This window comes from Anopheles ziemanni, chromosome 3 (assembly GCF_943734765.1).
Source record: "Anopheles ziemanni chromosome 3, idAnoZiCoDA_A2_x.2, whole genome shotgun sequence".
Lineage (NCBI taxonomy): Eukaryota > Metazoa > Arthropoda > Insecta > Diptera > Culicidae > Anopheles > Anopheles ziemanni.
Window position 1 is genome coordinate 19,451,981 of NC_080706.1, and position 12,050 is coordinate 19,464,030.

The 12,050-nt window shown below is 42.5% G+C and overlaps 1 protein-coding gene across 1 annotated transcript; it reads left to right on the plus strand.

Annotated features, from left to right (window-relative positions):
* Positions 1–2,801: 2,801 nt before the first annotated feature.
* On the plus strand, positions 2,802–3,939 carry LOC131284298 (endochitinase-like). Its single transcript, XM_058313153.1, has 3 exons — positions 2,802–3,323; positions 3,393–3,575; positions 3,652–3,939. The coding sequence occupies exons 1-3, from the start codon at positions 2,802–2,804 to the stop codon at positions 3,937–3,939; spliced, it is 993 nt and encodes a 330-aa protein (XP_058169136.1).
* Positions 3,940–12,050: the final 8,111 nt, after the last annotated feature.

Genomic DNA, 12,050 nt, shown 5'->3' on the forward strand with positions numbered 1-12,050 from the left:
AAATGATGCTAAAATAATGCCTATACGTACAAAAGTGGAGGCGCTAACCGTACATTGTTCAAAATGTATATGTTTAGTCGTATATTTTCTAAGTCGGCATCATATACGACTTACGATATACATCAGCCGGACATTGCTCGTTTATCTATACGTATGCATAAAGAAAATCGTATTACATTCTTAATCGGCATCATATGGAACAAAGAATATACATTGCTCGTACATTGTCTATGCTTACTGCGATTCCGATTCGAAAAATACTAATATGTGATTCAATTTCTTCAACTTAATACGACTTCGTGTTGTGTGGGACGTATGCCGACCCCTGATCTATGGCACCAGAGAAGTTCATGAAGCGAGCAAAAGCTTCCCCTGTTAGTCTAACTCTGCATTATTCATTGTAACGAATATTCAAGTAAGATTCTTGTTCATCTTATCCACACTGCTAAAGAATTCTAGGAGCAATGGAATTAATATTAATGGTGTTTTAATTTGGGTTGCTGTTTCGCTAATGGGGTTTTTTTCTACGGAACAGAAGGTAAGCTGTAACAATGGTTTATGCACACTCTTCAAAATTGAGAGCGAACGGATATGAAGGAGCACAAAATTGAAAACAGATTCGCGGAATTTTGACACGTTTATCTTCGATAATGTGAAGACTGTTCACAACATCTATTACGCCCTGCAGTCAACCGTAATCCAGTTGGACAAAAAACGCTTTTTTGTTTACCGAAACCAACTGCTTCTTTCATCCTAAACTTTTTACATCGCAGAGCAGTATTCTCGGTGCCTTGTTAAAGAATAGGCCAAGTTAAATATTATTTTACCTCGAGTGAACGCTACGCGACGGAAGTTGAAACAAAAACGAAGGTTCACGGGTATGAAAAATTACGAGGATTAAACCAAAATTTCCATCCACCAATCAGAAATATGATTTTGATTACTCTGGTGGCATGTTCGGTCGCAGCGGACAAGATGGAATGAACGCACAAGAAAATACAATGAATCTCTTACAAACAAGCAACGTTTCATGTTGATGCTTTCAAATTTAGCATCACGTTTTACGTCCTTCAACAAGTAAAGCAGCCTTGCCAAGCGGCGGTCGTCGTTACTGAAGAGACTCTTAAAAGTGCCAAATTAATTACTCACGCCAGGAGGGCTCGGCAGGAGATTTCAGAGTATTAAAAACGGTCGGTTCAAAACGGGAGATTGGTAAAAATTCAGGCTACAAAACGAATACGAGACCCTTATAGGGTAGGCATTCGATGTTTAATTTCTCCTGAAAGAACGGTTGCTCTGTGCCGCCATGTAAATTATACATGTTTAATTTATCATACCTTTTTTGTTATGCAGAGTACCATACTTGAACGAACTGAAAGAAAAAACGATGAAAAATATCAGTAATCGTTTAAAATAAGTTAACGCTAATTCGATTGCTATATAAAAACATCCTCTTCGCAAGTAAAGATGAGTTCAAGAAAAAAACTGCTTGACGCGAAACGAACAAACATGTAGAAAACAGACAAGAACGAATTAGACAAATACGCCTGAAGCGCAAAACAAACGAAATTTAAATATTGAATAATCTTCTCGGAGAACAGATAGGTTTTGATCGGTTTAGGTGGTAAGTTACGTAGTATTTTTTCTGCTGGTAGCTATCAATCAACTTAGCAATCTGTAATAGCGTCAAAAAGGAAGTTTGTCGATATTAAAAGAACCCGTCCCAAACAGTGGGTTTCTCGGCAGAGAACTCTCCGCTCTACCACTAGTTACGTAACATGCAATAAACATCCCATTCAATGATTCGTTTTTGGACCTTATGCGTAAGCCAACGTGGTAAGGCGGAATGACGGAAACTGTGGATATCATCAATGTACGTCGCAAGTTTATCTATCACAGGTTGAAAAGCAGCAGCTCACGTGAAAGGATCAGCAAAGGCAACAAATCCCCTCTCGATGAGAGCACTATCTCATAAGGAATGAATTTCAGGGAAGTTATTTCAGTAAACGCAAACATACCTATTATAAGGTACTTCTACGCCTTCGATCATCATAAGGTTAGTTCCGCTACATAAAAAATATATAGAGTTTAGCCTGTGTTCCTTTCTCGACATTTTGTTGACTTTCCAGCCAATGACAATTTGGACGCCAGATTCACTCCACAAGATACATCGATGATTTGATGAAAGCTCTTTTTGTCTGAAATCAGTTTTGCAATCGATTGGTGATCACATGTTTGGAACAAAAACAGGCAGTTATTTTTAATGAAAACGTCTTTAAACTTTTGCTTCTTGGTTCAAAGAGTCGCGGACGTGGTAGGAAAGTCATCCTCATAAAGAAATTTTTAAACCACTATGTTACACCACCTTAACGTTCTTCCCACATACCGTGAAAAAACCGGTTTGACAATTATACCGGTCCCTTACTTTGCCTCGTCTGCAGACTTGAGAGCTTGCGTCAGTCAGTGGTCACAACATGCTTAGAACGCTAGCACAATGCCGTACCAAGGTGGATACCGGATCGTCTTAGCTCTGTGCATCTTCTCGGAGATAATTTTACTTCCGACGCTGTCGGATGGACTGGAAAAGAAAGTGGTTTGCCGATACGTCCGTCCGAGTATCAGCAAACTTGGTTTGAGGAGGTTTCTGCCGGAAGACATACCGCAGAACCTGTGCTCGCACGTACTTTTCCGGTCGTTGTCGTTCCCCGTGTGGCAAAAAGGAAGCTATCACATTCACGTAAGTGAGAGTTTATTCCCAGCTTGAGTTTAGCAAGGAGATAGACCGTTGCTTCTGGTGTATAATGCAGGACGGTGAAAGGATAGAGCTGCAGAACTTTGGACGAATCATTAAGAGCCAGTCGCCGACCAAGCCCATCGTCGTCACCATCGATGGTTTGGCGGACGGTAGCGAGAGCTTCTCCCTAGCAGCCGATGACCCAGCGCGCAGGAAAGCTTTCGTGTTGGCGGTGATGAGTCTGGTGCGGGAGCTGCCCGTCGACGGTGTTGAGCTCGACTGGGAGTGGCCGGGGCCGCAAGGTGACTTCGGTGGAACCTTCGACGATCGGCAGAACCTTCCAACACTGCTGTTCGATCTAAGAAACGGACTAAAAAGCGTACGGCCCGAGATCAAGCTGTGGTTCTTCGGAGCCGTTTATCCGATATTTTTTCGCACGTCATACCGCGTGGCGGAGATCTGTCGACATGTGGATTATGTGACGCTGTTTACATTTGACATGCGCGACTACGCCGACAAAATCATCGATGTTCCCTCACCGATGCACAATCGATCGTTCGAGTCGGGCACGAGGGCCCGGACCAATGTGGTAAGATTTTCACCAACTGCTCCCATGTGGAGGTTCTCGTTCGGTAACATATCTTTTACCCTCTCGCAGGCAGATGGAACTCAGGGTTGGATTGACAACGGTTGTCCACCGAAAAAACTGATATTGAGTATTGGGCTCGTTGGTCGATCGTTGCAACTCGCTGACCCCCAAAACCACAACATAGCTGATCGTGCACTGGGGCCTGGATTAAAAGGAGATTTCATGGCCGCTGGATATCATCCCTACTTTGAGGTGAGCTTATAGCGCTATCAAACATTCAAAACCACCGTCTATGCCTTTCTATTATTATATCGTTATAAATGAGCAGGTATGCAGACTACTGAGACAACCAGGCTGGAATTTCGGCTACGATTATGAGGGACTCATGCCGTACGCATATCGTAACGACCAATGGCTGAGCTACGAGGATACGCCTTCAGTGCAGTATAAAATGGATCTTATCGAATCGCTTGGACTCGCAGGCGCACTGGTTCACTGCATAAGCTTCGATGACTTTCGTGGTGTCTGTGGCCCAAAGTTTATCCTCACCAACTATATAGCTTACAGGATCAAAAGTATAAAACCTTTGATAACGTTCGCGGTAGAGTGGAGATAGTCACAGAATCAATTAAAGACGCCTACTAAAGTAAAGCCTTTGTTCAAATGGTTTGAAGATTGACGCGTAAAGACAATATCTTGCAATGGAAGGAATAAAAAGAACTGGAAAATATCTCAAACTTGTCCGATATTTATATATTTTGATGTTTTTTTACCCTTGCTGAGAACCGTTGCTGTTTTAAACAGAGCCTCGGATTCCTCCCGCTCTCCCCAACGGAAATGGCATATCACCTTCACTGGCAGCTGTCAAATGTTGACGATCCTTTCCGCTCGGAGACGGAACCACTTCAAAGTTATTTAATTTCTAGACGAATTCCAGCACTTCGTAACCCGCAGCTGGAGTTGTCTGGTTCGCATAACTTCGGTGCCTTCCAACGTTGCTCGGGGCCACCGCACAGAAGTTTCCATAGCGCCGAGCGGAAAAATCCCAGACACTGAGGCGAAGGTAAATATTTTCACGAACCTTTTTACGACGGTACAAATCAAGGTCTTACTTATGCGTTTGGAAGTCAAAGGCCGCCATCCACCGTCTTGCCTCGCTGGACGAGGTCAACCTGGGTCGCTCTTCGGGAAATTTTTGACTCCTCGCTTCCACCCACGCACCATATAAATCGGGCCAAAAAGGTGTGGAAAAATCCCAAAAATTACTTTCTCGCACGTAGAGTACTTTCAATTATTTTTATCATAAACTTCATTACGCACTCTTTTGCCTCCCGGTGGACTGATGTTTCCGCTTTTGAAAAAAGCCGGTTTTTTATTGTTACATAACGAAGGACTATTATGGATTCCATTAAAAGGACATCTTTTTCCTCGGCGCTTTTGGCAATTCTGGTTTCCACTAGACTTTGATTTAGTACTTACGTAGCTCTGTTTGTTTAAAGCTTAAAGAATCATTTTCCTTTAGCCGCACAAACATCGACGACATCGGCTGAAAAATTTAGCTGGTTGAAAATTTCCCGAAGGTTAATAGGTTAATTGATTAAAAGATAAAAATAATCTTCCTTAAGGGCAGCTCTCAGTAGATATCCCTACTATCTCCCAACCTTTCGCCGTGAAAGTGATAGCTATAAGAACTGAATGCTAAAGAAATTTATAGATATTGTCCGCATACCGTCTTAACCAGCATAATTATAAGGAGAAAAATGAAACGTTACCCGAGCGAGCCTTTGAGCAACCACTTTCCTTGCCCTCCCCTTCGGCAATGCGCCTTTTCGTGGAAGTATATTTTCCCAAGAACTTAGGAAACGTGGCAGTTTGGCCTTTGAAATAAAACATAAAAAACATGTCCTTTCGATGACATTGATTTGACTTTCGGTTGGGCGGAAATGGACGATGGAAAATGAGCCGAGAGAAGAAAAAGGAAGAAATTTTCCTTCTCTGTTCACTGTTCGATGCAGATGAAGTATCAAGTTCAATTTTGGTTAATTATAGCCCGGAGGAGTAAAAGTGAAAGAAGTCGATGTTTTCCATCACCTTGGTAAGGCCCTTCGCTTTTCCGCTCCTGCATAACGTTCGACCGATCGATCGACCCCGAAGGAAAAGCTCCGATACGGTGGAGAGCCTTTGAACGTTATAATTTTTCCCTGCATATGTAATACGCCAGCACAGCCGAGGTCGCATTACTAATCAATCGATCCCCTGCGTTCCGATGGGAGGGATTTTAATTTACCCTATTATACCTCGGGCACGGATCGGAACAGGCACCGGTGAGTATAGAAAAAAAAGGAAACTGCCTGGCAAACATTCCCTCCCACAGAACCGAATGCCACCGGGGATTCGTCGCATCATGCGATCAACATCCATTTTGGCTTTTGAATATTTCATCGTGCTCCTGCGTGTCGCCGGGTTGGAGCGTGCTCGAAGGAAAAAGTTTTCCTTTCCATCGGAGTTGAACAGCATTTTTCTACCGTTTCTTGGAGGCAGCGTCTTAACGGCAGGCCGGGAGAAAAGTTTCCCAATTAATAACAGTACCTCGACGTGCAGTTCAAAAGACATACAAAACATGGTTACAGTTAAAGTTAAGGGAAAAAAACGAACGACATGCGTAAAGGACAAAAATCACCTCCTCTACAATGGTAACTTTGCTGCACTTTCTTGTTGGAGGTGAAATTTCCTCGGGATAAAATAATAATAAATTAAGTTGAATGGTTGTTATCCACGAACAAGTAGATGGAATTAACAAAAGGCTAATTGTGGAAAGTTTTACTGCATGTCTCAATCATATTACGTAGACTTTACAAGGTAGTTTCAGATAGACAATGCCGCAGGATAAAATAATCTGTATAGAATAAAAAAGAGGAGTAGAGCTTAATTTTCTTGTGTTTGAAGACAGTTATTTGGCTTCTCGGGACGCTTTTTGAACAAAACGTCAGTTTAATTTTATTCACGATCCTAAATAGTGACACCAGCTTGTTAGCAAATTTAATAACTCAATTACTTGGGAAAAGTCGGATGATTTAATCATTGCATACATAAACACCCAGTGGAATGTCTGCTAAGGAAACCACGTTGAATATAAAAGCAGTAATATGCCGTGCCTTCCATGACGAGGCATAAAATAAACTCAATCTTAGGCACGCTGTGCAAACGTCCCCAAAACAAACACGAAATATAATCTCGGATGACCAGGGGATGTTGATCCACCGCTCGCTTGCGTAACCTAAAACCATGGGTAAACTCTACCCTCTGCGCTGCTCCTTGGCCGATGTAGCTGCCACTTTTTTCTTTCCTAAATTCGTTAGGTTTCTTTTGAGTGAAGAGTATTTTGCTTTTTTTAAATTTAAATAGATAATTTGGGGAAAAATGGTATGTCCAAAGATTTAAATCGAGGAGAGAAATGAATGTGCCATTCACACACACACGCACACATTCAAACATGCCAAGGTCAATGGAACAATTTAGGATTGCCTGGCGAGTATGCCGTACTGAAAAAACAACCACAGAAGCTCGTGAAGCTTCTGTCAGCCATCATCAATCAGGATCGAGAGTAGCGGTGATCCCGGGAAAGGGCCTCATTTTTGCGGTGAGAAAAACGTATCCTCGGTAAGTGGAAAATTTCATCTACACGCCGGGCAGGTAGCAAAAGAAAAATGAACAATCGTTCTTCGCACATACCGTACGTTAGCCAGCGTATCGTGCTCTGGACGTTGGAAAATCCATGTGAATCATTTGTCGACGGTCACCGGTGACTGAGCGAGGGGGACACAGCACGGGAGCGTGTCGTGGAAAACCCACAAACGTGACATTCATCGAGCGAAAAGCTTGTTTTTCGGTTTGCCTTCAGTCATATTTTCAGGAAGCATTTTCCCGCCCAAGGCAATGGCGGGTGGTTACACATGCTTCCGACTCCTGTCTCGCTGCTATTTTCCCAGCTCAGTCACTCGGAAAATACACCGATAATGATCGGTGTCTATTATATAACGTGCACGACTACAAATTGGCCGTGCAGGCGTTGGAAGTCCATGGACAGGATGTTTGATTTAACGAGCGAATTAGGATCATATTTTTCCGGGTGCTCGCGTTATTCAATGTGATAATTTATAGTTCATTAGTATTACCTGAAAATAACGGAGTGAAAGGTAATCGTTTGATGGTCTCAAAGGACAATTAATATTCTCAATTAAAACTTTTGTATCTGATTCAAAGCGCAGTTTCGCAGCATTTCAATAATTTGATTCAACCGCTAAAATATATATTTAGAGTGCGCATAACGTTAAATTTTCCCAACTGCTGTCGAAGCTCATCCAAAATAACCTAAATTTCCCTGGGGAGAAAGTATAAAGGTCAATTTTCCTTAGCGACCCACCATTTGCCCAAAATTAAACATGTATGCGAGGAATGCGTACATTTCCCTTGGGAGTGTTATTGGAAACTAAATAATGAGATGCCGGTTTGAGCTCGGATGTTTGTTTTGTGTGCCATTTTGTGTTGTCCTTGTCACAAATGATCTTATGTTTAAGTAGCTACCATAACAGCCATCGTAAGTTACCGTTAAATAATTTATTTTATTCCCAATATTAAATCACTTTCACACACATTTTCGGCTTGTAGGAACGTGATGGCAAAGTAGATTCACACTGAAGGCATAATGATTATAATGACATAAGTGTTTTCGCTATCGAATCACACTCAAAGCGAAGCTCTTCTATGCTCTTTAAACGTTTTCGCTTCAGGGCCAAAGGAAGTGGTGCTGAAAATTTCCCATGGAAATGGCAGGCAACTGTTCGTTACACGTTCCACAGCCCTGAGTAGACAGAATTTTCTTTCATTAAACGAAAAACGGAGGCTGATTTGGTGCACTCCTCTTTACATCTTCCTCATCTCTGCCTTGTCAGACTTCTAGAAAATGTTATACTCATTTTACCAACACTGGAGACTTAAGGGAGAAGCCTCTTTTTTGCACCAAAAATAATCTGAAAAAAAGCGAACGTAAAGGAAAATAGGAGACGTCATGGGCAATCGCTTCAGGTCTTTTCCAAGTGCTGTTATTCCTGCTGCGACTAATAGAGCATCATGTCCGTTGTTCAATGAGCGCCCCAAAATGTATGAAAAATGTTATATAGCAAGCGAAAAGTAAAAACCCCCAAAAGTACGGATCTATCCGTGCGGGAGCCAAAAATAGGAAGCTTAATAAAATTATAGGATCATGCTCGAGGGGGCGGATGGCTCGTTGGCTCCCCCAATGCTACCGCCAGTAACGAGCTGATGTTTAATGCATTGCTGCCCGACCGCGCTCGACCGTTCCGGTTTTTCACTACCACCTCGAAAAAAACCCAAGAAGTGCTCAGAAAATGTCTCTTCTTGTCGAAACCGAACGATGGTAATGGAAAACGTTCAACAGTATAATGGCGCAAAGGTTTTAGTAAACCGTATGCTTTGCCACGGTTGGTAGTCTAGCTGACTATTGGTAAAGTTAACCATTGCTCCATTTGTGGCACATTCTTCTTCAGGAATTTAGGGAATAATAGAATGAGACAGGCAGGTATCAATTTTAAGACTTTTTTACGAAAGGAAAACAACCTCTTGTATTATTTGCAATTACCTTTTCAATATTGCCTACGAAATATATTCATATTTCGAGGAAAAAGCGAAGAACAAGCTCTATTCTTTCATGAATGCGGATGGTATTTACACCTGCAATATGCTAATTTGTTTGTACCCAACACAGGTTTATCTTTTATCCTTTATCTTTTGTCTTTTACTCTCTATTGATAGTAAACCCAGCCTTAATTACGTTTGATCATTATAGCGGTAACATTTAAAATAACGATCAAAGTTAAACGAACCTATTCAATTTTAGATGGAAACCAGAGTCAAGCTGTGAATAATGAAAATTGTTTTTTAATCTGTATTATAACAAATTTTAATCCGAAATCGTTAGCAGCTTAAGCCTTTATTATCATTTTGCTGTTTTGCTGCAACGGTTTTCCGTTAAGAGGTAAAGCCAATTACGGGGTAAGCCAAACGCTACGAAAAGCAGAACGTTTTGCTTCTGGATGGCGTGTGGGATGGCAACAAAAGGCGAAAAATCATCATCGATCGCCAAATCGAACCACGAAGTGATTCTCTTAATCTCGCCCTAATCTGTATGGAAGGAAAAGCATCCAACGCAGCGCGAGCGATCGGCGGAAGAAGGCGAGTTTACCATAATCATTACGTTATTGATTTTATTACATCTTCCGATACCGGGACCGAGATTTTCCGAACGAGAATACAATCCCGAGCCGGCCCACAAATCTGCCTCGGTTTCGCCCGTTTTCCTTTGCCGGCACCGAGACCGATGCACGTGCGGTGTTGCGGGAAACCATCCCATCGAGTGTGAACTGAAAATGTGAACGCAAAAGAAGCATCTGTAATACATATCATGGTTGGGTGGGACTGGTCTCCTCGCGCTCCTACGACCGACCCCGCTCGTCCTTCGCAAACCCGGACGGAATTATTATAATATAATCAACCGCGGAATGAAGAAAAACACCCCGCAGCTCGCTCGGGTCGAACGAGGCCAGCGTGGAAAATGATTCGAAGTACCAGGCGCACTGGCGGAAAGCGGAACCACCCACTGAAAGGGTGTAGCTTGTGTAACCAAGGGTTATTTGGGCGGAATGGATTCTATATATTTGAAGAGCAACGTTTCGTTATGCCCTTTTTTTGTCATTCTCACGTCGTTCTGGAACAAACGAATCTTTCAATTTAGCTCATTTTCGATTTGATTTTGACGTCTACTGAACGTTGGTGGCATTTCACACATATTTGTTGAAACATTCATTCATTCTATGCCGGCTGGAAGTTGTACTTCAACCCATTTCCGATCGTTTACAGTTTGGTCTGGCAGGCTTAAAGTAAACAGTACTCGCCCTGTCGATAACTTCGATTATCGATTTTACTGACCGCACGTACGGAGCATTTGACAGTTTTCCAGACTTATTTTCAGAGACTGACTCTTCAATGGAATTTATATCGCATGCAGTCATGTTTAAATATTTTCAAAACCCAAAATTTTCGATCACTTCTGTTAATGGACAATTTGTCATTTATCTCTTTTATAGTACCACTGTAAAATATCTCCTAAAATCTTTCACAAAATGTTTACCAAACTATCGTGCAACCCTTTGTTGCGTTTTTCTTAAATCCTGTCGGAACATTCAATTTAGCTTCAAGTTAAACACAAACCATCCTTTCACTTTCCTCTGTGTTTTACGCTTGGAAACTCAAACAAACCTCTAATCGTTTCCAGACAACACCAAGAAAGAAGATCGCTCAGAGTTTTTTTCTTCTTTTTTCTCCTTCCCAGCAGAGGCCCGGTGGCCGGTGGAAACCAATTTGGAAAACTTCCACTTGTTCCGCACAACTTTCCCGAGCTCCGTCTAATTTGGCTCGGTACCAGCGACAACACGTGGCGCCGTGCACCACCTTCAGCTTTATTTTTTCTATTTATTTTTTCACTTTTCATACACTTAACTCTCGCCATTCTTCGAGCGAAATTTCTTTAGTGAATTCACTCACGCAACAAGCGTGAAAAGAGAAAATATTGCCTCGACCGTTGGGAGGCTTCCATTGGCCGGCGCTACCGTTCTTCGGCGTAATTGAAATGGATGTCTCGAAGTGATTAATGCGATTAACATAATTGCAATGAAATAGCTGGTGACTTAATTGTGTGTCCAACACGGATGGAATGTGTGTGTGTGTGTGTGTGTGTTGCCATCAGGGAAGAGGAAGATTATCCTGCTCCCGTAAAACCATCGAGTCGAGCTCGGCAGGCTCCTTCCGGTTCTTATCTAAACGCTCTCCATCACTCGGCGTATCGGGGAAGAAATTTGAATACCGCTCCGTTCCAGCGCGCACTTTCCACGGCTGTCTATCGGGTTCAAAGGAAACGCTCGATCTGGATTATTTCGCGCCAGCAACCGACAAGATCATGTTGATGATTTATGACGCCACCTTGCGCCTACTTTCCCCCCTCCCGCCGGTGAGGTCGATGTTTGGGCGCGGTTTTGCTTGAAATATAAAACCAGGCACCATTCTAGACAAACAAATAGGTACCAACGGGATATTAATTCGATCAGCGTTTCCCGAGTAACGTGCCGGGCGAGACATGTTTCTTGTACGTGCACGTCTGTTTACTTTCAACTATGCTTTGATATCGCATTTTAATGGCTTAACTTTTATTACATGTTAAGTCAGCAATTAAACACCGGGTGTAAATCTTTGAAGAGTCGGAAGCACCGTTCAACCGCGCGGACACATTTCATGGCTTACTTATACATTATTCAGTTCATAACAGTCTGTGTCATTCTCTTGGAATTAGTTGCAGTTGATAAAGCTTCCGCACGGAGTCATTATCAAATATTCAATCAATAATTTCCACTCCGGTGCGGTGCAAGAATTTGCTTTTCCCACGCTGTTCTTTTACACTTTTGTTTCACTTCATGGTGTAATCGGGTGTGTGCATGATAACAGGTTGTACCAGTTTCGAGGTGAGGGAAGGAAAACCTGTTTCTCAAAGTCCACATCGATCGCTTCCGATTCCGGGTCGAGCGTGGAAGCAATCGTATTCGAACGTGCCATCCGGAAACCGCCCGGAATGGGCATCGAAAATTCATAAAGTTGTTG

Coding starts and splice junctions, on each gene's coding strand:
- LOC131284298 (XM_058313153.1), top strand. CDS start 2,802: ATGCAGGACGGTGAAAGGATAGAGCTGCAGAACTTTGGACGAATCATT. Junction 3,324..3,392: donor CGAGGGCCCGGACCAATGTG/GTAAGATTTTCA, acceptor ACCCTCTCGCAG/GCAGATGGAACTCAGGGTTG. Junction 3,576..3,651: donor GATATCATCCCTACTTTGAG/GTGAGCTTATAG, acceptor ATAAATGAGCAG/GTATGCAGACTACTGAGACA.